At 47.3% G+C, this 27,455-nt stretch overlaps 1 protein-coding gene across 6 annotated transcripts in view; it reads right to left on the bottom strand.

Moving 5' to 3' along the window:
* Positions 1-4,109: 4,109 nt before the first annotated feature.
* The window catches only part of qkia (QKI, KH domain containing, RNA binding a), a 47,722-nt gene continuing 24,376 nt past the window's right edge, over positions 4,110-27,455 (bottom strand). Inside the window, exons 4-8 of one of the 6 annotated variants that reach the window (XM_028989316.1) lie at positions 22,893-23,036; positions 10,406-10,493; positions 7,823-8,236; positions 6,791-6,865; positions 4,110-5,904 (exon numbers count right to left, since the gene is read on the bottom strand). In XM_028989316.1, the coding sequence (XP_028845149.1) occupies positions 5,888-5,904; positions 6,791-6,865; positions 7,823-8,236; positions 10,406-10,493; positions 22,893-23,036 (738 nt within the window). In that variant the 3' untranslated portion in view covers positions 4,110-5,887. Of the gene's footprint in view, positions 5,905-6,354; positions 6,693-6,790; positions 6,866-7,822; positions 8,237-10,405; positions 10,494-22,892; positions 23,037-27,455 lie in introns of those variants that run through there. The other 5 variants (XM_028989344.1, XM_028989308.1, XM_028989334.1 and 2 more) reach the window with 5 other exon arrangements.

The following is a 27,455-nucleotide window of genomic DNA, read 5'->3' as shown; positions in this document are numbered from 1 at the left end:
CTCTGGGCGTAATTGATCATGATTTAGACTTACATGATTAAGACGAGATAAAATGGCTACAGCACAAGCGCATTTTCCTAATTAAGATGTTTTCTCGTTACCAGAGATTTCCTGAATTATGGCGGTAAGACCGAGAAAAATACTTTTTTTTTTTTTTTAATCCAGGTGACCATATCTTTCAAACACGGACAGGTGCTGCTCACATGACCTGCGCATCTACAGGCCCTCATTCATCAGGACGGACTTGAAACCTGCAACATCTCTCTCACACACACACACACACACACACACACAGCTGCAGCCTGATGAATGCGCCCCATTCAGGCCACAGGAAGTGGGGTGCATTTGTCACTCCTGACGGACCCCATCCTCTCAACCCCGCTGCTCTCTTTGATGGCGCTCCCAGCTGCTCCCGCGACAAATGTCCCTTTGATGCATCCCCTTAATGGCCAGAAGTCTCTTCCTCCAAGCCCACGTCACCACCGCCACCCAGCAGAGCTTCTCCACCTCCCTCACAGTCGCTCACAATACATCACGTAGCGGGTCTCCACGTAACGGTTTAAATGGCGGCTTAACATTCAGAGCAAAACATGAACCTAAGCTAGACTTTACGTTTCATTGTCACGTCTGTCCCGTTGGGGACCGATCAGATTCAGCTGCTCTCCCAGTAAAGGCCCCAAAAGGATTCCTTACCTGCAACGGCAAAAAGAAAAAAGAAAATGTGACCTCCACGCCCCATCTGGAAATCAGGAACCAGGATCCTTGATCTGATGGCGCCTGAAAACTAAAAAGACGTCCAACACGTGACGTCACCCGTTGGACGCACAATCCTACTGAAATGAGTCCAGGTACAAGAGTCAGACTGTGGCTGGAGAAATGTTGCACTTTATTTCACACATGACAACGTTTTATGAACTCCGGTCTATTTTTTTTATTATTTTTTCCCCCCCATTTTAGAAATTCTTATTATTTTGGTGTAAGCCACATTATGGTTATAACATACTCATCCTTGCTTTTAATATAAAACAAGGGGAGAAAATAAAATAAAAACCCGGACAAAAATAATATATTTCACAGACACCACCAAATAAAGTTCGTATTTAGTGTAGCCCAAATGACCCTCATTTATAGTTTGCTTCGGGTACACTGGTCACTCTAAAAAAAAAAGGAGCAAAACACTGAAAAAATAAAATAAAATTAATAATAATAAAAGCCCAGTGACTGTTTTGGTAGTAGTTCTCCTTCAACCTCCTGAGTGTTCTGTGTATCCCGCTGTTACGGTTCATAAATCAGAGGAATGTCAGAAACCAGAAGTCTGGGGTTAAAAGGCTTGTGCGTGGCGACCCGGACATTTACAGGCCCATTCTGGTCCAAAAGGGCAGAATTTCTGCACGACGTGGAAAATGAATTAATATGTTTTTTTTTTAGTTTTTGGTCAAAATATTCCAGTTATAAGTGGATAAAAAAGAAACTGCCTTTAGTGCATCTCAGTGAGATTTGGGCCACAAGAAGTCTGTAATTCCTACAGTGAAGCTTAAAAAGGCACTTCTTGTACAAGGTATATATATATATGTGAGAAAATGAAAAATGCCCAGAGAGAGATATATAAAAGGAAGGAGGAGTGTAAATAAGTCATCGTCTCCAGATTGTCCCATCAGAAGGCCTCACCACGCTCAGACAGGACGGACGCAGCAGTATTCAGATCCACTCAGCGGGTTAAAGTACAGTCTGAATTGATTAATTAGGAGTTAATTTAGTTTTTTTTAGTCTGCGGGTCAGTTGCATTAAAACACCACACATTAGTGATGTGACTGAACACGGAAGGGAAAAAAGAGAGGAGGGGAAGGAACTATTTATTATATAAAAAAAAAAAAAAAAAAAAAAAAAGTGTCCCCTGCAGAAGGCACAACTGGAACATTAGTAGACGTTAGAAGTGAGCGCATTTTTAAAGGCGCAGTGAGAAGTCTTGAGTCGTGGCATGAGGACGGAAGGCACTATCAAAAGGTGTTTATATAGTTGATTAAAAACAAAAAAAATATTCTATAAAATATACGTCTATAGTATTTTTCTAAATTCTGCGGTCAATATTAAATTCACACTGATATTCCTGAATTCCTTCGCGATAATGAAAAAAGAGGGTAATTTTCCGTTGCGGATTTCCAGTTTGGCAGGAGCAGCAGCTGAAGGTGGGCGCGTGCGGGACGGACACGCCCCTCGCATCACGAGGCAACATCCGGACCACAACCAAGCTGAGGGCGCGTCAGCGTGAGTGAGTGAGTGAGTGAGTGGCGGACGGGACTCGTGCACATGATCCTGTTAGACTGTGTGTGAGTGTGTGTGTGTGTGTGTGTGTGTGTGTGTCATGTTAGTCCGTGAACCAGACCAGGGTAGAACATTCATTCAACAGGTTAAAAACACACAAGACAAAAATAAAAAGATTTCAGCAAGTTAGTAAAATTCTTACTAAGAATGTTTTATTAAAATAAATGCCAAGGAGGGGGCGGGGGGAAGGGGGTTAATAAGAAAAGTAACAGCATACACCATGAGAACTAAACGCAAGCATGTAAAAATACAAGAAAATAAAAAAAAAAAATTAAAATAAAAACTAAAAATCAGCTAATGAGTTAAACAAGCTAGAAATAGGCAGGAACACAAAATATAACTGTGAGAAAAGCGACACGCCCAACAGACAGAATCTGCCATGTAAGGGGCTGACAGAGAAAGAGAAGAAAGGCGTTATTCAAAGAAAATAAAAATAAATTGTGTAGTGGGCTTCATCAAAACCGAAAGAAATTAAAACAAAAGTCAGAAAACTGATTTGTAATATACATATAAAATGAAGTTAGAAAAATACATTATAAACCTGTAACAATGGCTGTAAATTACATTATCATACATGTAGTAGGCAGGCCAAAGAGAGTTTAGTTCTCTACACACCTGATGGACTAAAGCAACCAGGACACAGCGTGTTGTAACATCGCAGAGGGACACGTCTTTAATACTGTCAGAGTCGGAGTTGTCTTCTCCAGCTCACTTCCGATATTGCATTTCATGTTTAAGAACAGAGACTCTAACACTTGAAAGATAAGGAAAAAAAAAACAAAACAAAAAAAAACAAACACACATTGACCTTTTTTCTGTTTTAACAGAGTAAAGAAGGGAACCAGAAAAAAAAAAAAAAAAAAAAAAAACTGCCCGAGTTTAATGTGTTTAGAAATATTCTACTCCCGTTGTTCTCTGCGATTGGAACCCGAACGGTTTCCAGTGACAGGAAGCTGGCTGTAGATCGGTACGGCTTTCTTAATAATTTGGCACAGTTGCACACTGGGGGGTGTTAACAGAAGACAAGATGCCTTCCAGCACTGCAATCCTGACAGGAAGGCCTTGCCCCCCCCCCACCCAAAAAAAATTCTTGGCATTAACAAAATGGCGATATTGCCTATTTATTACATTTTTAACTTCAGATGCTTTTGCACCCCCCCCCCCCCCCCCCCAAAAAAAAAAAAAATCTATATATATGTATATAAAATATATGTTGCCATTACCTAAAAATCAGCCCATTACCTTTAACCCTAAAGTCACCCTCCCTAATTAATGTTCTTGAGATGTGGACTCAGGAGTTTCATATTGGCAGTTTTTTTTTTTTTTTTTTTTTTTTTTTTTTAAATCACAGTAACAAACAATGTCAAAAAGATGAAAAATAAAAATTGTTCAAATGGCAGATTTAATTAAAAAAAAAAAAAAAAAAAAAAAAAAAAAAAACCTAAACCAACTTAAGCTTGGGAAGACAATCATGGCACATAATCAGCTGGTCGAATGACTGCTATTGTTTTTGTCTTTTTGCATAGAATAACGTAAGGAGCTCCTTGCGCCGGCAGAAACCTCCCGTCTCCGCCTTCCTATCGCTGCTGGATATTATTGAACACAATGTTGACTCAGAAAAACGAAAGGACCGTCGATAAGGCACTTTTATCCTCCCCGCTGGACATCTTCCTCCCGCCATAATCCTCCATCCTTGCAACATTCCTATAACGACTATTTTGGTCTTTATATTTTCTAGCCAATAGTATCCAAAAGCTACACAGCATCCCCCATACCTTTCTATATACTTTTTTTTTTTTTTTTTTAATGATTTTTTTTTGTTCTTATTTTGAAACTGCATGTATAAAAAGCTAAATTTGGCAAAAAATATAGTTTTCTTCTCCAGCACCCTGTAAAAGTATCTAATTTTGTTCTTTTTTTTTTGTATTTGAATATGCAATGACGTATCTACATTTGTATACGTGTATATAACAGGTATGTATAAAGCAATTTGAACAGGCAGGCATGGCTTTCACATCCTATAGTTTCTTGAGAAAAAGAGTTGAAACGCCAACGGGCTCAGTGCACGACACATTGTGGATGGGCTGGTCGGGACACATGGGGAAATTCATCAAAGAGGCAAGGAGGAAATAATATTAAGAATACTAATAATAAACCTTTATGAAGGGGAAAAAAATAAAGATTAATTTACCAACTTTTCTTTAAGTTGGTAGAAACTAAAATGTTTTGCCAAAAAAAACAAAACAAAAAAAAACATAAAAATAATAGTTTAAAAGCCAAAGAAGGACAAAGTTGGATGGGTAATGGGACCCTGACCCATCGCTGCGTTTAGTGTTAAATGGCCTGTGTTAATATTCATGTGAGATTAGAGCGTCACAAAGAAACTAGTTTTTTTTATTTTGCAGGCACGACAAACATCACACCTGATCAAACTCCACGCTAAAAGGACTGAGCCCTATGCGGTTAGATAAAACACTCGTGTATATATACCATTAACTGGAAACCCTTTGGCTAAATACGCACACATAATACTTTTTTTTTTTTTTTTATATATCATATATATTTTGTCTCTCACAGCTCTCAAGAGTTCAGTACGAGTTGTAGATAAGATCAGGCACTGGATATGGAGCCGCCTCGGGAGGAGAGGGATCACTGTTCAGACCCCCCGACCCTGGACCGAAGCAGATGATTGGATACTGAATCTCATCCTCTTTCCCTTCTGCCCCGCCCCACCCCGCCCCCATCACCCCAGGCAGCATTAGCCCGCCTATAAAACTCCCATAACCTGCGCTGCTTGGTTAACTACATTAACACAAAGCTTATTAGGAAAAACAAAAAAGGTGAAATGAGCCAAAAACAATCAAATAATACTCGGAAAGGAAAAACAAAAAAAACAACAAAAAGAACAATAAGTGACAAACAGAAAATCATAATGAAGCTCCATTTTCATCCATCAGTGTAGCCATGCTTTTAAAAAGACAGCCGTTCAGGGCACACCCAGAATGTGTCAGCACATCAAAATCAAATCATACAGGACTACACGTGAAAAAATGACAGGAAACAACACATCTAGTGTGAGTGCTGACTGCTTTCCTTCTTTTTCTTTTTTTTTTGGGGGGGGGTATTCACTGACTTGTGAATATGTGTGTGTGTGTGTGTGTTGATTTTTTTTTGGAGCTCACAATTCACAACACCGTGGAGGCCGAATTGCAGTAACTGTGTGTGCGGGAGGGCTTTCGGCTGGGGTGGAGGTGGTTGCATTATTGCTTTTTTTTGTTGTAGTTTTTTATTTCAGTGCAGATCTCGCCAGTCCACCCAGCCGCTGATTGGATAAGAAAAAGAAAAAGAAAGAAAAGCCAGGTACAGGTACAGGTACAGAGAGTCGCTGCGTTGTGTTTCGTCGTTTCCGAGATTGTGTTTCGTGTTAGGGGAACTTTCCGGCCAGGTGCCTTTCGCTCACAGCGTCCGACAGGCTAGCAAAGGCAATTACCAGTTAACTGATCAGCAGGCAGGCTTGGGGCGGCTCGTCATTGGGTGAAGAGTTCAGAGGTCAGAAGGTCATGTGTTAGTTGCCGGTGGCGGCTAGGTGGTTAGGAACAAAAAAAAACAAAAAAAACAAAAAAAAAAGGAAAAAGATAGAAAGGATATTAGTGTCAGCAAGAAAAGACCGGAATGACATCATTTTAACAATAAAAATGAATGAAACCTCACTATAAATCCCCCATTACGCCCCCCAGCAGCAGACAGAGCCCCGCTATCGACGTGGAATCATGACGTAGCTACACGTCATGATTCGCGCTACTGCGCCAAATGGAAAAAAGACCACTTCAAACACACTGCGACGCCCCTCATACCCACAAACAGAAGCAAAGAGATGTCAAAATGGGACAACAGCAACACAAAATTACACATTAATACGTTTTAGTTTGAGTTGAAATGCAAGTTATCGACAGTGTGATTAGTCTTACGGGGACGCGGCTCTGGCGCTACGCTAAATTGTGCTACCGCGAAAAAATCAACTGCTGCGTTGGATCCGTTTTCTTATTTTTATTTCTCAGTATATTTAAATACATGAGTCATAAATACATAGAATGCTATAAAAAATATGGTAAAAAATGACAGTACCACATGTACAACAGAAATACTGTATAATACATTTTACAGGCCAACAAATTAAAAAAATATGTAAACTGAGCCTGGGCATGTTTATGAAAAGGCAGGACTTTTTATTTCCTTTCTTCAAATAATAAAGCAGGCCGAGAGAAGCATGACGGCAGATGTGTAGTGTTTTACGGTCCCGTTGTGTGTCTGAATGAGAAACCATCTGCCTGCCCCCGCCAGTCGCAGCTACTGTAACCGCGAACTGGGTTCTGTCGGAAAACAGAGGTGGGAATGTGTGTGGACGGGACCGGAGGGGACGGTTTGGGATGAAACACCGGTACAAGGAGAAAGTGAAAGTGTCTCTAACCTCTGTCTGCGGTCACAATCCTTTGGTAAGGATGGACCCGCGAGTCATGCCGTCTCACTTTAGTAGCCATTGCACCTAGATTGCGACAGGTCCGTAAGGTTAGAAACTGTCAGCTTTAAAGGAAGAAAGCATTTTACAGTAGTTACAGTAAACAAAACATAAAATAAAAACTACTTGACAATCACACAGAATAAAAAAAAAACAAAAAAACATAGAAAATATATATATTTTTTGCATTAAGTGTAGTTATAAAATCATTGTTCAAGTCATTAAAAAAAAACAAAACAAATCCACAGTACTCAGTTTCACAACAGTCGTGGCGAGACGGGTGGGCAAGTGACCAGACAGCAGCATGGGGCCTATAGAGGTTCTTCATCATGCCCCTGGATATAAAGTTAATTAGGAAAAAAAATTTGGCTCAAAAACCGAAGACCAAAATGTTGTGTGATTTTTAAAAGGAGGTAGGAGGTAGGAGGCGGGGCCAGTCACAGCGCTCGCCTCAGATACCCACATCTTACTACCAGCGGCATGATGTCACCACAGGCGGGCACATTACTAAGATTCAGATTCTTGCTGTTGTCCTTTGATGGGGAAGAGTGCTAATTTACCCCGATTGGCAAAATTCGGAGAAAATTTGACAACAGGGGGAGGAGGGGACAAGGCGTGAACAGGTGGGAAAATTCAAACGAACATCCCTGTCGGGACGCAGCGGCTTTCAGCAGAAGCGGGAGAAAAAGGCTCCGGAGCCTCGGAATTCCGGAGGGATCCGCAGGCGGACAGGATCTGCCGCCGGCGAGCGCATGAAAGGGGGACGCGTCACACGCATGCGCACCAGAGACCGTGGCCCCAGTCTCATTATGATGAATAACAGTAAAGCAAAAAAAAATAATTTAAATAATAATAGTAATTTTGGTCACTGTGGTCTTTGCCGTCACCCGTCTCAGGCACAGATTTGTTTGTTTATTAAAATTTTTTAAGTTGTTAGTTTCGTTTCCGGCTGTTTCTACCTTCAGCTGGTCATCACATATTTACCTTTCATCAAGTCCTGACTGGCTGCCGCCCCGTCCAGTACCCCCGTGTAAAACAAGCTGCCCTCCTGCCCAGGGCTATAGCTGGCAGCCCCCAGGCCCCACGCCCTCTTACCTAGAACCCCACTGTGCTCGATGGGGTACTCCAGCAGGGAGGTGGGCGCGGCCAGGGCGTAGGGGTAGTCGTAAGGGGTGGTGTAGATGATGCCGGCATCTGCCGTGGGGGGCACCAGAGTCGGGGTGCCGTTGGGCAGCATGGTGGGGATCTGGGTGGGCCGGATGATGTTCATAATGGGGGTCCCTGCGGGGGTGGGGGGCCGCAGGGCCGCTGGGGGCAGCACCTGACCGGCCGGGGCCGCTATGAGGCGGGGGCCCTGGGCGGCGGCAGCGGCCGCTGCAAGAGAAAACGCAAGGGGGGCTGCAATAAGCCAAAGAGCAGAGGAGAGAAAAAGAGAGCGAGAAAGAGAGAAAGAGAGAGATGTGGTGGTGGTGGTGGGTGTTGTGGGTGGTACGAGATTGTAGGACGGCAGAGGTGTGGAGGTATGGAGGATTTCACGGGTGACAAATCACCGAAGGGAGAGCAGCAAAATAGCAGAAAAAGCAGCAGCAGGAGGAAAATGAAGCAGAAAAAGGGGAGTGGGGGTGGGGGGGGGGGGAGGCAAAAAAAGGAAAAAAAAAATTAAAATTAGTTCATGCAATGATCAATGGTGAAGAACATACAGCACAGAACCTGCAGCCAAATTAATCATGATCACAAAAAAATTAAAAACCCACAACCACGAAAAAATTAACACATCATGAACGGGGCAAACGGGCAAAGAATCGCCAGATGCACAGAGCACATGTGGGCATACCAATCACCATGGCAACTACAGAGTTAAAGACAGCACAACTGATCATACAAGTGAAGAATATACAGTAAAAAAAAAAGAGCCAGTGACCATGAAGAGGAAATTAAGTTGCCAAATATTAATTATTAATGCCATAAATAGTAATAGAAAAAAAAAAAAATACTAATACCAATCGAATCCTCCACATGGTCAGAGTTCCGTGTACCGCGGTAAGGGGGGAATAAAACGTGTTGCTTTAGTGCGCGCTCTGAGACGCAGGATGAGGGTGGGTAGGAAAGAACCCCCTTCCAGCCTGCTATCTGACTCCAAATCCACCTTTCAAATTTGGATTATTTATTTTCGGAGACTGACAGATTCCATTCCATTTCTGCCAAAAACTGCAGTACCGCTTTTCACCACTAGACTAAGTCAGAAAACAGTAAACAAATGCAGAGAACACGTATGATGCAATAACTAATTCATTTATTGGCATGTAAACTGGGTGGAATAAAAATAGAGACAAGCCAAATTAGTTCACAACCGCATGGTATTTTAAGGTCACCCTTTAAAAGTTTATGGCTGGAAGGGTTAAGGTTACATACTTAGACTTGGGTAATTAGTACAGTTACCGGGCTGATCGGCTTGTGGTTCAAAACTGAAACCCAGGTCCCTACATTTACATTTACAGCATTTATCAGACGCCCTTATCCAGAGCGACTTACAATCAGTATTTACAGGGACAGTCTCCCTGGAGCAACTTAGGGTTAAGTGTCTTGCTCAGGGACGCAATGGTAGTAAGTGGGATTTGAACCCGGGTCTTCTGGTTCATAGGCGAGTGTGTTACCCACTAGGCTACTACCACCCTACACTGAGACCAAGTGCTGATCCAGAACCACAGAACAGGAACCACTTTAAAGAAAATTCGGGAACATGTATTATTCATTACTGTTCTCGGTTGCGGCCGCATACTCCAGCCGAAAGTGCTGGGACGAATTTCTGGGGTGGGGGGGGGGGGGGCACCACTGTCTCTGCGGCAGATCAACACTTCAAGGAGGGGGGTCGAGGATATAAAAATAAATGCTGATTCGCACCCCGTACTCCTAATCTTGCAGCATGGCTGTGAGAAAGTAGAGCCGGGTTGGGGGCTACACGAGGACAGGGACATGTGGTTACCAACCCTGAATTATTCATACTTTTTAAATTAATTTTATTGTAAATGAATCGTTCAAGAAGAAAAACAAAAAACATTCCGAAATAAATGAATTTTTCCTTTTTATTCCCTCCATTTTTAAAACCAATAAACCTGAGCGAGGTGGTGCTTGGCTGACACCAGGGCAGTGAAAGCGTGAACTAGGTCATGCAGACATGAACAGGTGATCGGGAAGAGGCCACCTGGAGATCAGTGTACTATGATTGGGCCTTTTTTTGGGGGGGGGTGTAAGGGGCGGAGCCAATTTGGAGGAGAGAGGGGCGGAGTTATGAAGTGTGAACGTAATTACGGCACCGGAATGAACGGAACAGATTCTGTTTGTGCGTGTAATGGTAGGGTGAGGTTGCGAGGTGCGAGTGTGTGTGTATGTGAGGGAGGGGCTGTTTTGAGAGGGTTTTTGTGTGTGTGTGTGTGTGTGTGTGTGTGTGTGTGTGTGTGAGGGAGGGGCTGTTTTGAGAGGGTTTTTGTGTGTGTGTGTGTGTGTGTGTGTGTGTGTGTATATTCATACAGCTAATGACTGTGTGTGCGTTTGCGTGCCGGGACTCACGTGTTTTGATGTTGGTGTCTCTGTACGTCCCGTTTAGAATGGCGAGCTCCATCAGCTGCATCTTCTTCAGGTTGTCTTCACCTTCCGCCTGCAGGAACACACACAAAAACCCCCCGACGTTCATCAGCGTTCTGCTGTCAGCGCGACGTGTTGCAACCGCAATTCGCACATCAATCCACAACCAGGACGCGGTTTTAACTCCACCCCCCCAATACGGTCCCACGTGCACAATCAAACGTGCAATAAAAGCCCTGCTAATGACGCCGCCGGCGCGATTAATTTTGGATAAATAAATACATAAGCGTGCCGGTGTCATTAGTACCAAATGAGAGAAGCGAAATTCTTCACGAAAAAAAAAAAAAAAAAAAAACAATTAAGTGCACAACCCTGCCCCCCCCCCCGTCCACACGTCTTCATCCAGAGGTGCCGGGAGAGCAGGACGTCAGCGAAGGAAGTTCTGCCAAGTTGCGGCCTCTACGAAGCTCGTTTACAGACATATTTCAGAATATTACGAATAATGACCGTCTCGGAAACGATGAAGCCGAGTGTGGAATAAAATCCAAATCTCAAAACAAACAATAAAATGTGAATAAAACTAAAATAACCGTGATTAAACTGAAACTAAAATGCGTGGTACGGTGGTGTAGGGCCCTTACAGACCACAGGCCCCACGGCGCTGGTTAATTAACGCCGCGCCGACCCCGGGGCTGGAAGATCAGCAGTAAAAGGCGCTCTTAATCAGCCACGGAGAGGCGGCCTGCCCTCAGTTTCCTGTTTTCGTTCCTGGCGAAGCGCCCCGCCTGCGCCCGGGGTGCTTCTCGCGCCCCGCCCCGCGCCACCGGCGAGGATTTTACATCAGCCCCGGCGCAGAACGCACATATGTTCCTGATGTTGACACAGCTGCTCTGTTCGCTCGCTTCCCCTCCCTCTCGCCATCAAAAAGCCCCCAGTGAGGGTAAATACCGCCGGGGAGGGTACTTTCACCAGTTTCACCATCTCAATACGATAACGCAAATCACGGACGTAAGGCGGTGTTTTTATAGTAAATATGAAAAATGTGAGCGTATTGTGGTAGTGAGGCGCACAAGGCTATAAAAACCCTGAGAAGAAGCATGGGAACAGTGAGGTGCATTGTGGGTGCTGTGATGATGGATCGGTGGGTGAAGAGGAGGGGCCGTGAAGTCCACGTCCCGTCCAGGAGGAGACACCATGAAGACTGAGATGGCAGGAGACGTGACTACATAACCCATGGTAGACCATGCCAAGACACTGATACCTGAAGTTGTCCACATTATGTGATTAAGACTCCATAAAACATGACTTAGTATGAAAACTTTAATAAAAAGAGGGGGAGGAAACTAATTTAAAAAAAAAATAAAATAAACATGCTGTATGCTAAATAATCGCATTGCAATTAGCCAGAATTAAAACCAGAGAATTCAATATTGTCTTTGATCTTTCGATTTTGCTGTATTTATTTTATAAATGAAAGTCAAGACACGTCTTGCCGTGGACACGAGGCTACAGGGGCCTGTAATACTGTCATACTAATGATTAGGACAGATTGAAAAAAAGAAATCGAAAGAATCCGGGTTTGAGGGGACCTCGGAAGAGGAATGGAATGGAATAAGCAGGCGCGTCCCCAGAGAAATGTCCTCATGGACAGAAAATTTCCTTTTCCTCTCCTGTCAGGCCCGCTCTCCCTCACAGACACATCTAACCAGCAGCAAAAGGCACTCCATAAACCAGCTCTATCCACAGGAATCAGATTCAATCAATGAGGTCTATTTGTGAACTCAGTGGAGCAGTAAAGCCATCATTTCATTGGGAGCCGCCGCCGGCCCGACCGGCGGACGTGGGTTCGCGGGTCTTGAGAAACACGCGGGAAAAAAAAAAAAAAAAAAAACTTTCAATCTCGTTTCACAGAATAAAAAATAAAAGTTAGAGCCGCGCGGACGCGGCGGAGATTGCATCCCCGTTTCGCGGCACGGGAGCATATGGGTTTATATGGACGCCATATGGCTTTTGATCGCCGCAGGGGTGCGGGCCAGAGCGAAAGGAGAACCAACTGGCCTCATCCCCACATTACCCAGCAGCGCCCTGTTCCTCCACGAGACAAACAATTAGCAGCTGTTCGTTTCTACCACCGGGCCAAACCCTGAGGGTATAAAAAAAAACTACCGTAAAGTAGAAACTACCAAAGCAACACTCATTACTGGACCATTTCTACCGAAGGACTACGTTCCGCGGCCCGGGTCGTTCACTCTGGAAAATGCAGACAGCGACAGACAGAGAGGAAGGGGGGGGAATAAAAAACAAACCCAGATTCCTCCAGCGGGCCGACGCCGTGCGCAGAGGCGTTTTTCGAGCGCCGCTACGCCTGCCAGTCTTGACGGGGCGCGGAGGAGGCAGGACAGGGGTCATGTTGCTGTCCAAGCGAGTCCAATTACCAGAAGAATAAACACAGACTCCCCCGGCCAGACCCCGGCCTCGGCCTCGACAAAACAGAAGACTGGAGGAGGAGAGGAGAGAGCAGCGGCGGGCCAAACGGACCCCGCCCCACCGCAGCCCGGTCAGCCGACCGGCCTCTGGGGAATATAAACAGTCCGCAGGCCGCTGGAGGAAACCGGGGAAGAAGAGAAAGCGGAACTTTTCCTGTCCTACAAATTGGCCCATGAAAACCGGGATCAGCACAATAAAACCAATCTGGAGCGTCATTTCGGCTACATTTCAACGCTAACAGGCCTCCACCGAGGTCACCAGCCGACTCGACGAACCATCCTGACGTCTGCAGGATTTGTGAGGACAAGTTAAAGCCACGGGATACGGCATAAAATCCATATTGCGCTAAAAACTGAACCATAGACTGTATATATTGCGGTATATATAATTTGATCTGTAAATTTGAAAAGAACTGTTTTTGAAAGGGTAACATGTCCATAGCAAAGACGTTGCAGAATAATCTTTCAAAGTAGCCGTGAACGTAGTGATGTGATAACATTTGAAAATTACTACCGTAAAAGGTAATGACCTCAACACATATCTCCACTTTCACAAAGCCATGCAATACAGTTAAAAATGCTAAATAATACAGCTGCTCGCTGCCCCTTTGACTTGTAATGTTTCAAAATGAAACCCTAACACTAAACCTAACCCTATTATCAAGCGCGAAAGTGCATGATGTACACACGTGGTTCCCCGTCTTTCCATTCTATTTTGAAACGTCACATATGGTCAAAAGCGCAGAGAACACCTTAAATCGGAAGGGCGGTATAAAAAAAAAAAAGTAGGATTTGTAGTTGTAGTTTGTTTAATGAGTAAGAGAGAATACAGTGAAGATCTGTGAACGAATGCCGAATAACTTTATATAATAATAGCTGTTAACTTTAGCTGATCGATGTTGCACCACTCTTCTCAACAAGCTGCTCTTCTGTGTGCTCTGCACAGTCATCCATTTTCCCTCGTGCTGCAAGGACAAGAGAATCTAAATTCTGACAAGCAACGGCTGCGATTCCATCCTGGTTTACCAAAATTACATGGAAAATCAGTCACACAGACAAAAACCAAAAAAAATTTTTTTTTTGAAACCACTTCCAGCACATCTTGAAAACAGACCATCAGAGACGGTTCTCGCTCCAGCTAAGCGGCTCATCAGACGGAATCTGCAGAATCCAGCCACGGTGACACTACCGTGGTAAAACCACAGGTCCTCCGACCAAACACTTCTTCGAAATGGAATCGGCTTCAATCAGGGAGTGAAGAGGAGTGATGTCACCGAATTACATTTACAGCATTTACCAGACGCCCTTATCCAGAGCGACTTACAATCAGTAGTTACAGGGACAGTCCCCCCCTGGAGACACTCAGGGTTAAGTGTCTTGCTCAGGGACACCATGGTAGTAAGTAAGCGGGATTTGAACCTGGTTCTTCTGGTTCATAGGCGAGTGAGTTACCCGCTAGGATACTAGCGCCCTGAATAGTGCAATATCGGCTAAACACTGCGATCCTTTGGACCCGGGTCACATTACGATCAGTAAGGGTGCACGCGATCATAAATCCACCAGTCATAATTTCAAATTAAAAGTTGGGACTCGTTTAACAAAACTTAACCAGGAAACACGACGCGGCCCACAGCGTTCGACGGGAGGCGACTTTACGAACGGATGATGAAGCGTGGGCGGGGTGCAGAGAGGGGAGGGAGAGTGAGGGGAACATTAAAGCGATCCATGCTTCCCACCGCCGGAACATGCTGTAAAGCTCGCGAGAGACAGCTGTCTGGACACGATCCCCGCCTTCCCCTTACACGTCCCTCGCCCTGCCGGCTCCGCTCGCTTTCACTCCCCTCCCCTCGTTCCATCGCCAGACGACACATTGTTCCGTCCCTATGATCTCTTAATGCAGACCAATCGAGCCGGGAATATCTTGAAGGGATTTGGGAGGTTTAAACACTGTCGGATTTGCATCAGATTACGAGATTTTTAGGCAAAGATGATCACAGCTCTGCATTTGTTCCCCTATTTCTCTCCACTGAAAGCTCTTGGCTGTGACCTCGGCAGAACATACAGCCTTTCCAAGGCCTGCCAGCGTCCATTAGAGCGACCATTTAATATCAAACGCGCCGGGCCAGCCGCTTGAAGCCGAGGTCACCTCCAATCATGTCTACAAACTGAACACCGGACAAGGGCAAAGACGGCTGGCCGGCTCGACGGGTGCATACGGTATTCATGTTCCACCGGGGAGAAGGAAGGCGAGAGAGGGAAGAGCGTCTAGTAGCTTACATCCCTCTGGAGACCAGATGCGTGGCAAGTCTGCCAGAAGATTCGCCATCGCGGGGTTCCCCAGCAGAGGCCATGCAGTCGTTTTTAACCCCACCACCAGTTGAAAACGAGGGGGAGAGTGCGGGCAAGGTGGCGGGACAGAGGACGCGGACGAAAGACGGGTGGCCGCCACAGCAAGCCGCCATCGCATGAAGGGTGAATTTTAAAAAGGACTCCTCAAGGGCCTCCGAATGCTGAGCTGTACACAATCCCATTTCCCTGCTTGCCCGCCTCAGGAGGGGGATCAAAGCAATGCCCCGGCACCGAACCTGGGTCCTGGTGGGCTGGGTCCTGGCGGGCTCGAGCCCAGTCCGGCTCGGAGCAGAGGGATAATTAGCCCGCTGCACGGCCATGCGGGGGTGAGGCCCGGGAACGGCCTCGGGGGGCCCGGCAGAGGCACAAACAGCGGCAGCCATGCTCTTCCCGAATAAGGGGATTAGCCAGGCTTTCAAAGCAAGTGCAATTGGACGGGAGGACCACGGGGGTCCTTTTCCGGAAGACCGCGACGGATTAAAGCCGACTGTTTGTCTAAGAGATGGGGGCAGTACCAATCTCGTGGGGTGGGGTGGGATCTAATGGGTTTATTTTATTTATCCTGATGGGCCGTTACGGGGGGGTGGGAGGGACCGGGGACTTGAGTTTTCAAGGTTGTCGAGGTGACTTGATGCCATTTCCGCAAAAAGAAAGGGGAAAAAAAAAATTCCCTCCCGAGCTGTTCCCGGGGGCACGTACCGGCATCGGAAAGCCGTCGCTTAATTGACTCCGCAGCCCCCCTCACCCCATATATCCATTCTTCTGTTTCGGCAAGCTGGTGAGCTTTCACAAGAGATCCCACACAGCACCATTATTGTCATATGAATCATTCCCAAACAGCGCTCTTCCCCCCGCCGCCTCCCTCGCCGGCTCCGTGAGGAGATTTCCAACGACCTGGGAACAGCGGGGGGAGTAGAATTTAAGGCCGTTCTGTCTCTTCCCGTGCCGAAACGTCCCTGATTTCCTGCACACTCGGGTAAACATCATTTCTCCCAATGCCTCCTGTCGACAGCTCTGAAAGCACCAGTCAGAGGAGGCATGGTAATGAACGGAGCCGCCGGTGCCAGCTGCAGTGGGGAGGAGGGCTTCTGCTGGACTAGGAACATCAGATCCTGAAGCTTTTCTTCACAGCATTACCATGTCAGCATTACCTGTGTTTATACCAAGAAGCATTTTTATTAACGTTCCATTTCTCGAACGCTGCATGGATCGGATGGATGTATAGAAGCACAAGCTCCAGAACGTTCTCCTAAGGGCTTCACAGCAGTCTAGGAAACAAACCGGGTGGATTAGGCAGGCGTGCCCGTGGAGAGAGTAGCATGCCGGAGCAAGGGAGGAGAGCCAAACCCTGAGCTCAGCCTGATGGGGTGGAGATCTCACTGAGCTGAGGCCACCTGTCCACCAGTGCCCAATATGGACCTAATACCAGCAACTGTAACAATTTACATGGACTCAAAAAGGTACAAATCTAACAAAATTATACACAGTGCTAAGAAAATATGAGTACAAATTACAATAAAATGCATAACATGAAGCAACAAAATGAAAACTGACCTTGTGATTAATGCCATTACACTAAAACAGTGTTGCATTAAATTATGCATCTCTTGCAAACAAGTGTTCACAGTGTACCCATGAAATAAGATGAAGAGCAAGAAGTCAGCCTGTGGTTCCCTTTAGACAATTTCTTTTTTTGTTCAGTGTACAGAAGCATGGCGTGCAGTCACAATATGACAACAGCATCGCCCCCATATGCTTCCGTGGTTGAAACAGGTAAAATGTCCTCTTCCCCCCAGAATTCCTGCCTAATCTTTCTGAGCATGCCCCCCCCCACCACTCTGTTTGGCTGGTGTGATGAGATGCCAAGGCCCCAGAGCTGGCGGCCGGCTGGCATCAGAAGTAGCTGCCAGAGCGCAGTGGATGAGCAGAGCAGGCCAGGAAAGACGCCTTTGTTGTCCTGCCTTTGGAGGTTGGCAGAAAAATATCTAAAATGGACGGCGAGGAAGTACTAGAGACCTTCCCCACTAGACCTTCATGAGACCAAAGCAAATGGCATCAGCAGAAGACTGAAAAATCTGAGCTCTCTCAAGATATGACCTTCACTACCTCGTTGCTGGACATGGAGTCTATATGGCCCGGCAGGCTTCAGATGTACACGGTGGGGCACTAAGACCCAGGGAAGACCGACTCGTCCGAGTACGCGATCACTCTCCGCTCCAATGCGTCCTGTGTCACCGGCCACCGCTGACAGCCGGCTGCCGGCTCCGCGCGGAGGACGCTCCGCTCTCCCATGATCCTTTGCACTACGCCCTGGAGCTAGGGCTTGAGCCTGAGCAGGAGAGACACTTGGTTTTGAAAACCAGAAAGGGGCCTGAACCCACGCGCAGAACGTCTCTACCCGCGACAGCGGCTGTCTGCGTTTCGAAAGCCACCGGCCGACTTTTTTTTACCAGGAACGCTGGACAATCCGGAGCGTGTGCGGGTCCGAGGGAGCCCATGGTGGATTAGGCACCATCTCACCCTCAAGCACAACCTTTGTGAACCAATCACGTGCTCAGACAAGTGGACGGCCCAAACAGCAAGAATCATCTGAGGGATTCATTTACCAGCTTTGCGGACCCGGAACAGGGAAGGCGAGACGAGATCAGGGAGACCAAAATGGACGCGGTGGAGTCGGACCTAGAGAAAACGGGGTGAAGTGCGTGAAGGCGGCTAAATGAGGAGTAGGGCTGTAGGCTACATGGCTCAAGCTGCTAACGGAGTCACTTTGTTCGCGGCAAGGACGAGTCCATTCACTGAGAGACGCCGCAAGCGCCATGGGGGCGAGTCTCCCTCGCTTTCTTTTCTTCTCCTCCATTCTCTCTCAGGCTTTGATGGTTTCCGGAACACGCCGGCTGACTCTCTGGCAGACTTCTGCCTCCGAGCACCAGTGGAGTTGAAACACCGCATCAGAAGAATAGGAGGAGAAAAAAATTATAAAATAAAAAGTACAGTGGCAAAGCACCTCCCACACAGGGTCCCGGCAGTTCCCCACCCTCCAGCAGCGCTCCTGCGGTAAAGCTGCCTCTGCATGTTCCCGGCTCGGAGCTCCGCGAAACGCCGAGCATCTGTGCGGCCTCGGCGTGAGGGGCTCGGAGCGCTCCGTTAATAAATGATGCTCCTGACTGGCGTGTGCGGTCAAAACGCAGCCTACGGGCGGGAGCAGCCCAAATCCCACCGAGTAAGAATGTTCCCTCAGCCGTGAGGTTCCACACGGCACAACAAACATACTCATAATTTCATACAGATCTTCTGGTGCGTTTATTAAACTTCAAGACGTACGATCTGGGGCAGCGGTGGCCACTGAGCAAAGCACCGTCCCCACACACTGCTCCCAGGGCGCCTATCATGGCTGCCCACTGTCACCAAGGATGATGGGTTAAATGCAGAGGACAAATTTCACTGTGTGCACAGTGTGCTGTGCATCACAAGTGACAATCACTTCACCCTCTCTTCATATAATAGAACCGTGTCCAGTCCTATGACAAATCGTTGAAGGATCTACATCAGTGCTCCACCCGTCTCGACCCTGGCGCTTCAGGGCGTGTTTCGGGGTGCGCCCTCATTTACTCGTTACCACCCAGTCCACGAGGGGAGTCAGGTGTGCTGGGACACTGTTAAGACCCAAGGTGTGCAGGGTCAGCGACCCCCCCCCAATCAACATCATTATAACGCCACCCGGTGGGAGCGAGGAGGACAAGATTCCCCTTCACGAGCCTTGAAGAAGAAACCAATTTGTCAAATTACGATTATGAAAGAAAAAAAAATAGATTAAGCAGCTAATTACCATGCTGGAAGGCATCCTAGCAGTCGCTCCCCCTCCCCTCGTCTCTGAACATTCACAACATAGAACTACTGGATTCAATTAGTGCAGAGACATTTCCTGCAGATTCATCTCCCTCATCCATCTCTCGGGCTTCGCCTGATGCCTTCGCATCAAGCGGCGATTAAATGAATATGTTTTTCGGCGGTGCCGGTTTAATCCATGACATTCTCTGGCCTTTACCGTGGCTTACCCACACAATCCTCAAAAGCTGGGGAATGTGTCGCGGCTGACGAGGTAACGGGCCAATTTTCGGCACAGGCCCGCCGACAGCGCCTGCTAATCGGCAGGGACATTCCCCCGAAATCTTGCAGAGGGTGGCAGATGGTCGGAGAGATGAGCCACGGGGAGATGTTAATTAATGGTCATGGTCCAGCATTAGATCTGATTGCTTCTGGGAGGAGAACGTTTTCTGATTTCATTCGAGGACCAGTCAGTCAGACATCAGTGCAGTCCTCTCTCAACAGAACCACCACGTCGGCACCCAAAACCCGTTTATATGAAACTGGCCTTCAGTTGATATACAGGGTGGGCCATTTATATGGATACACCTTAATAAAATGGGAATGGTTGGTGATATTAACGTCCTGTTTGTGGCACATTAGTATATGTGAGGGGGCAAACTTTTCAAGATGGGTGGAGACCATAGTGGCCATTTTGAAGTCAGCCATTGGCTCAAACTTTTATTTTTTTTTTTTCAATAGGAAGAGTCATGTGACCCTCATTTTTATTGGTAATTTCACAAGAAAAACAATGGTGTGCTTGGTTTTAACGTGACAGAATTACGTTTGTTGAACCACATGCGTGGCGACACGGAATAAAAGCAAGCTTTAACATGTTATACCTCACACTGCCCCTCGCACTCTCTGACCATCCAGTACTGCTCGCCTGGTCCCTCCACCGCTGAAGGTACGAGGAAAACCCTTTTACTCTTTTACTTTAGACTTTTCACCATCTTGGACCCCTCGATAGTGGAATGTACTTCCCCTCGAGGTCAGAACCGCACAGTTGTTGAGTATTTTCAAACGGCAGCTTAATACCTTCCTCTTTAGAGAATACTTTACTAACATGTAACTTTCTTATAGGCGGACCTATGCAATAAAAACTAGAACCGAGGGAATAAAACGATTCATGGTTTGAGTCCTAGTGAACCAAAACTGATGATTTAATTGAAAGCACATTGTAAGTCACTCTGGATAAGGGCATCTGCCAAATGCCAAGAATGTAAATGGTAAACGTGGCACGGTGGCCCTCATACAGATACTAAACATGAAATCGTGAAACACAGGGAAAAACGACTAATTACATATACGAATAATCACAGATGCATATAATCAGGTAGTCGGGAGCATAAGACTGAGAATTCGAAATGGAGGACTTTAATGGAGTATTTTAAATTTAGCATTTTTACAGTGATTTAGAGGAAATTTCAAGGTATCAATAAAAAAAAAAAAAATAGTTTAGGTCTTTAGTTTAGCTATTTTTATATTTTTTTTTATATGATATTTTTTCATATCATCCAGCCCTGTTAAAAAGCACAAATAGCTAAAAAATCTCAGCTTGCAATTCTTCTGTGAAGCCAGGACCAAAACAGCAGTGACTGCAGATCTAGGGCACATTGTCCATCCCTGCACCTCACTGGCCTGAAGGGGTGTCCAGCCAACCAATCATCTCATTAGCAGCTCAAATGACTCGGCCTAAGGCAGAGGAGCTGCCAGCATTCCACAAACACAGGCCCATTAGAGCCTCACTGACTTCTTAAAGACGTCGCTGGGAGCCCGACCATGATGACCACATTCACCTTCAAACACACAAGGACACGGGGGGGCAGCTGACAACGATTTAGCATTGTGACTTCCTTCATTTGAAATGTTTTCATGCAGTCAAAAGCACTTGATCTGATCTCGGAAAGAGCGTACGTCGTGCCTTGTAAGCAGAAAACAAAAAAAACGGGGTTTCTTTGTGCTTCAGATGTTTAGGTGACGTGGCATTAAATGCTCTTGGGACACATCACTTCTCTTCATCGCCTGCCTCATTACGATCGGTGCTTTCACACGAGAACTATTTCTCGCCCATTTATTCACCGCCTTGTCACCATTATTTGCGGAAAGTCTAAGGCCGTTTGCGAGCCGCCACTCTGCCGAAGAATCAATGCGAAGAGTGCCACCCTGCTCTGAGGTGACTGGTGCAAAGGATCATGGGAGCACCAGGAGCCAGTTCCAATAGAGCATGGGCCTGGACTTGCGGCACACAGTCACGAAATAACATTTCAAATTTCCAGAGTTGAAAAGTTCACTGGGAGTGCCGGTAGGTGAGATCACAGCACCCTTCCTTCCCATCAGCACCCTCTCCATGACCACCTGAGTTGGCAGGAGTGTTAAAGCAGGACTCCTCTCTCTCTCTCCAGCGAAAGACTTAGCAGACAGCATCATTAAAATTAGAATTTGGGGGGGGGTCGTAAAAACGCAGTAAAGAAATCCACAGGATCCATAATTCCTGCGTTACCTGCTGGTAGTTGTTAAAACCATTGACTACTAATTAAACAGACTACCCTTTGGAGCACCAAGCTCTCCACCCTCCCGTGCTTAGCTAGGGGGTATAATAAGAAACAGTGACCCAGTTTGTGTCGAGAGATATTTAATAAGGGGTATTTTATGCCACTAGACGGGGAAGAGAACGCCCTTCATTAAAACTGAACATGGCCAAGACTTTGCTTAATCCAATTTACTTTAGCATGATAAAAGGCATTAGTGGGTGCCCCGTTTCCTGGCCACGATGAAGATACATGAGACATTGGACTTCTCATCTCATGAGTGCAGCGGTGGCCTAGCAGGTAAAGAGGTGGGACTGTTCAAATCTCGAGCAGTCAAGGTGCCACTGCGGTCCCCTTGATCAAAGCAGCGTCCCAACACACTGCTGCCCGGGCGCCTTTCATGGCTGCCCACTGCTCACAAAGGGTGATGGTTAAATACAGAAGACACGTTTTGTTGGGTCGCCGTGTGCTGCACATCATAACAGGAGCAGAGATGAAAGTTTGGGAGGTCTGGAACTACCACTTTTCATGTAACGTATCCTTGGCTCCTCGTCCTGCCAAAAGGAAGCCGCCAATTACCTTCCTGGACGGATGGCACCAGCCACCAACGCAGACTCGCCGACTCAGAAGAGCACCGTTACTCTGCCGGATGGCTCCAACCTGGCATGCGCTTCAGGAGAGGTTTAAGTGCTCATCCACAACAGGAACAACACAAACGGAGCATAATGGCGGATTAATCTCAAAACAAGGGAAGGGATTGAGGTCTCCACTTCTCCTTCCCCTTGTTTGTTCCTGCTATTTTAGACCGAACCCCGTCCAAGAAAGCCCCTACCTGCTTGCCAACAGGGACATTGAGTCCCTCTGCCTACCTTCCCCCGGACCCTGGACCTGGAACCGCTCTGACTGCGCAACGCTTGATGCCACTCGCTCAGAACTGGCCGGGATTCGCTCGCTCCCCGGCGGTGCAGCTGTCCGGCCATTCTGTTCTCCGCAGGCCACCTGGGCCCCCGACCCGGCGCAACGTACCCCAAACTGTGGCGCCCCGCCGCAGGAGGGGAAGTCCGCGGCGACACAGATTGCACGGCCTGCTTGTTTTTCCACCAGATCGGAAGCCGGTCGGCGATTACAACAGAGCCGGGCGCGGCCCACAAAGACGCCCGCTAGCACGAGGCAAATGGCGCGTAAGGGCGAACGCCATCGTAGCAGCACGGGGGCGAGCGGCGGCTGGAAGGATGGACTTACCGCAGGAACCAGGAGCTTCTTCACCTCCTCCACGGCTCTCCTCATCTTGATCTCGGCCCGGGCCTGTGTGTCCTCCACGGTGATTAGGACGTGCAGGTCCTCGTTCAGGTGCTCCCAGTTCGGCTTGCCTCTGTTCTGTTCCTCCTGCGGGAGAGCGAAGGGACAGAAAGTGACCGGATGGAAACACGCTTGACTTGCACGGCGTTACGAACGTTACGGAGCTACAGAAAGTGGAGCACCAGCGAGTGGTTTTTCCAGGAAATGGCAACGTCTCGGGCTCTAAAACCGTAAAAAAAAAAACGGCAAGTATTCATGACAGAGTGACTGGGCCAGGAAACAATGGCGGTCACCAGCGCCACCATTGCCTCACAAGTTATGAATTATGACAGAAGCGGAGTTTCTCAAGGGCCAGGATTGGCTTCATTCAAAACCCAACAATTACTCGCAGTTAGGTTTTCAGTACCTTTAAAGAAGAAGAAGAAAGAGAGGAAAAAAAAGCCTTTTCAATCCCCGCAATTGAAGTGGGAGTGTTAAAATGGGCTTCGGTAAAAAGGGAGACGGAATTGGTTTTCTGGCGCTCCAGACCAATCACAAAGACTTTTTTTTTCTTTTTAAGGAGAATTTATTCCACAGGCCACTCCATTTTCACATGCACTCTAATTTATATAAATGTCTATTGAACGAGTGTTGAAATGTGCCGCTTTACCTACACAGTGTGCCATGCCCCACACAGCAGCTACAGGAGAGTGCAGCTCAAGCGGAGGTTCACGACGGGTTCCGTGGGCTCATTTTACAAATACAAGGCGTGCGCTGAGGAGAACACTGAAATTATTTCAGTGGTAATCTCTGACGCAACGCCGTCGGTGGAGACCAAGTGGAACAATAAAGCGATTCCTGGTGGAAATTTCCACAGTTATGAGTTTCATTCTGATTTCTGGCTTGGCTAATTTTACTACTCAGCAGCAACACGCCTGACTACGGCTTGACTGTTTTTTATTAATGAATAAAAGAAATCCCAAAGTTGCTTGCATTCTTCAGACTGGTAAAAATAATGGGACGAACTCTGGCTACTGTCGCACAGCTTTTACCAGCGGCGTAAACGGGGACAAATGAGTCGCACGCGACAGGAATTAGACGCTCTAGATGTCCAAGTTGAATAAGCACTAACTTTAATAGGGGCAGCGGTTAAAGGAAGCGTAATCAGAAGGTTGCCGGTTCGAATCCCGAGCCTGTCATGGCTGCCCACTGCTCACTCAGGGTGATGGGTTAAAATGCAGAGGACACATTTCACTGTGTGCACCCGTGTGCTGTGCTGCTGTGTATCACAAGTGACAATCACTTCACTAAAATAGCAGTAAAGACAGAAGCTGATTAATTTCACCCGCGTTGGCCTGGGATCGCCGCTCGTTTGTAAAGCAGACGGCGTAGCGGGGCCGTCTGACGGCTAATTGTGCATTGCGAGACACAGCCGGAGGTCCCGCGACACCTCTGTTAATGTGCCGGGAGGAACGCCCCTCCCCTCCCGGCGCTGTTGCCACGACGCCTCGCCAGTTCGCGTGTGTGCACGTTTCGGCGAAGTAAACTTCCGAAGGCGGGAAAGCCTGGCGTCACCATTCCTGCCCGTGGAGCCGCCGCCACGCCCACTCTGTCCACGGGGGGCTCGATGAGCTGCTCCGGCAGAAGTGAAGCAGAGAGAACCAATCAAAGGGCATTTTGCCGAGCGTGCGGAGAGGCGGGCTCATAATACCGTGGGAGCAAGGTCATGCCGCGTCCTCCGAGGCAAAATGATGACACGAGCTAAAGCGGGACGCCTGCAAAATGCATGCTGGGAAAGCCTTTCCGTGAGTGAGGAGTCTGTTTTCAGACACCTGAAACGCGTACAGAGATGCCAGGGCGTAAATAAAGTCTGCCAAAATATGAACGCTGAGAGCAAGGCTTTATTTAGACATACAGTACAGGCCAAAAGTTTGGACACCTTCTCATTCAACGTGTTTTCTTTATCTTCATGACCATTTACGTTGGTAGATTCTCACTGAAGGCATCAAAACTATGAATGAACACATGTGGAGTTATGTACTTCACAAAAAGTGGAGACCTGACCTCCACAGTCACCGGACCTGAACCCAATCCAGATGGTTTGGGGTGAGCTGGACCAACAAGTGCTAAACACCTCTGGGAACTCCTTCAAGACTGTTGGAGAACCATTTCAGGAGACGACCTCTTGAAGCCCATCGAGAGAATGCCAAGAGTGTGTAAAGCAGTAATCAGATCAAAGAAACTAGAATATAAAACATGTTTTCACTTATTTCACCTTTTTTTGTTAAGTACAGAACTCCACATGTGTTCATTCATAGTTTTGAAGCCTTCAGTGAGAATCTACCAACTTAAATGGTCACGAAGATAAAGAAAACACATTGAATGAGGTGTGTCCAAACTTTTATATATGTGTGTGTGTGTGTGTGTAAAGCACAACAACTGTATACATGTAGGCACACAAGACTGATCCCGGGTTAGGATCTTTAATAAAAAAATAAATAAAAATAAATAAAAAACGTGGAGGACTAGACAAGTAGAATGGAAAAAGATTATCAAGTGGTCCGCTGCTGCCCGATTTAATCCAGGAGACCACCAATGATCTATTTATATCAGCCGGAACGCGACATCCCAGCGGGCATTGCTGCAGCCGCCGCGGGAGCCACCCCCAGGACCTGTGGGTGACGCCGGTTTGTCCAACAGTTCTTGACATTGTGGGTCCAAAATAACCCTTCTGGACAGGCAGGCTCTTGGTTTCCATCATATGTACAGATATATGAAATACGAGGGGAGACCTGCGTCCTTCAGCGTCTGTGGTTCCGAGTCTGCTTCATTTACATTTACGGCATTTACCGGACGCCCTTATCCAGAGCGACTTACAGTCAGTAGTTACAGGGACAGTCCCCCCCGGAGACACTCAGGGACACAATGGTGAGCGTGTTACCCACTAGGCTACTACCACCCCTTCAGGCAGGAGTGTCAGGCTTTATTACAGAGTGTCCGGGGAAGAAGAACCAAAGCCGGAAGATTAAAAAGCCTGCGAACAAAAGGAGACCAGAGGTTTTCCTGAGAACCTTCAAAAGGCCCTCATGTTCCTCACAAGTCGCTCCTCTGATCGTTCCTTAGCGCGCCTGCTGTTCCGAGTCGGAGGACGCCTGGCTCTTCATTTGATCTTGTTCCATAGTTCTCAGCACGGCCTCCTCGTGCGCCTCGTTAGATCAGAGGACGGCGTCCCAAGGACAGTTTATTATTGGCTGTATTGTCGGCCCCGTCCGCCCTTGTCGGGAGAGGCGGAGCTCCGCGGCCATCAGGTAGCGTCAATTCTGCCACTACAGGCTAATAAAACGCGATGCCGCGGCGCGTTTGATGTGGAAAAGGCGGAGCAGATGAAGCCGCAACAGAGGAGCGCAAGCCCCTCCCCCCCAACGCCACCGCCAGCCTCTCCCGAGAGGGTGCCGCGGAGCTGAATTATTGAGAACACGAAAACGCAGCGCTAATGGATCCCGAATAAACGGTCGGCAGCGGGCCCGACTCCGCCTGCACCTCGCGGCGGGGACAAGAGACGTCTCCACCGCCGCGCTGACCTCTAGATTCACAAAATGTGCGCTGGATCACACCCCGGAAGGGGCTGAACATTTGCACCATTTTAAACTCTAGCGTCTCTTCTTTTTTTGGGAGTAGAGGGTCAGCATCGTTTGGCCGGTGTAATTACTACTAATGAAATACAGGCGCCCTTGCATTTTGAGGCTTACTGAAGGTACAGATGTTCTATATTCTCAGATACATAAACCAGTCACATAAATACATAAACGAGCAGAATCGTATTTTAAAACTAAATTAATAAAAAGCAACAAGAAAAGGAAAAAAAAAAAAAAAAAAAAAAGGCGCGGCAACGTGGATCGGGGGCCCGGAGCTGCGGGGCCGGGGCTCCGCTGGGGACGTGGGCCGTTCCGCCGCCGCTCCGCATGCTCTTTTCAGGAGAGCGGACCCTCCAGGCAGACGGGTCCCCAACGGAGGGGATGAAGCGCACTTCTCCTGCCTTACTTATGCTAATGCAGCCGAACGAAGGACCCGCGCCTGACAAATTAGCTCCCGCGAAGACGAGTGGGGGGGTGTGGTATGGAGGTGCAGATGGAAACAAACCTCATTAAATAGCCAAGGATGGGGGAGAAGAAAAAAAAAAAAAAAGTCTGCTGCAGATGTATTTATTTTATTTGAAGAGGACCAAGGTGAAGCCACGCTTTGCTAGACTCTGTGTGTGGGTGTTGATATGGGTGTAGGGGTGTTGAAATTCATTTCAAAATCTACATTTATGGCATTTACCAGACGCCCTTATCCAGAGCGACTTACAAATCAGTAGATACAGGGACAGTCCCCCCTGGAGACACTCAGGGTTAAGTGTCTTGCTCAGGGACACGATGGTAGTAAGTTGGGGTTTGAACCTGGGTCTTCTGGTTCATAATCGATGCAAGACGTGGAAGATTCTGCTTCGAAACAGTGCAGAACATAATCGATTACATCATAATGACG

Source organism: Denticeps clupeoides, chromosome 1 (genome assembly GCF_900700375.1).
Source record: "Denticeps clupeoides chromosome 1, fDenClu1.1, whole genome shotgun sequence".
Taxonomy (NCBI): Eukaryota; Metazoa; Chordata; class Actinopteri; order Clupeiformes; family Denticipitidae; genus Denticeps; species Denticeps clupeoides.
The sequence above is the reverse complement of the archived record's forward strand: the minus strand, read 5'-3'. Positions and strand labels throughout refer to the sequence as shown.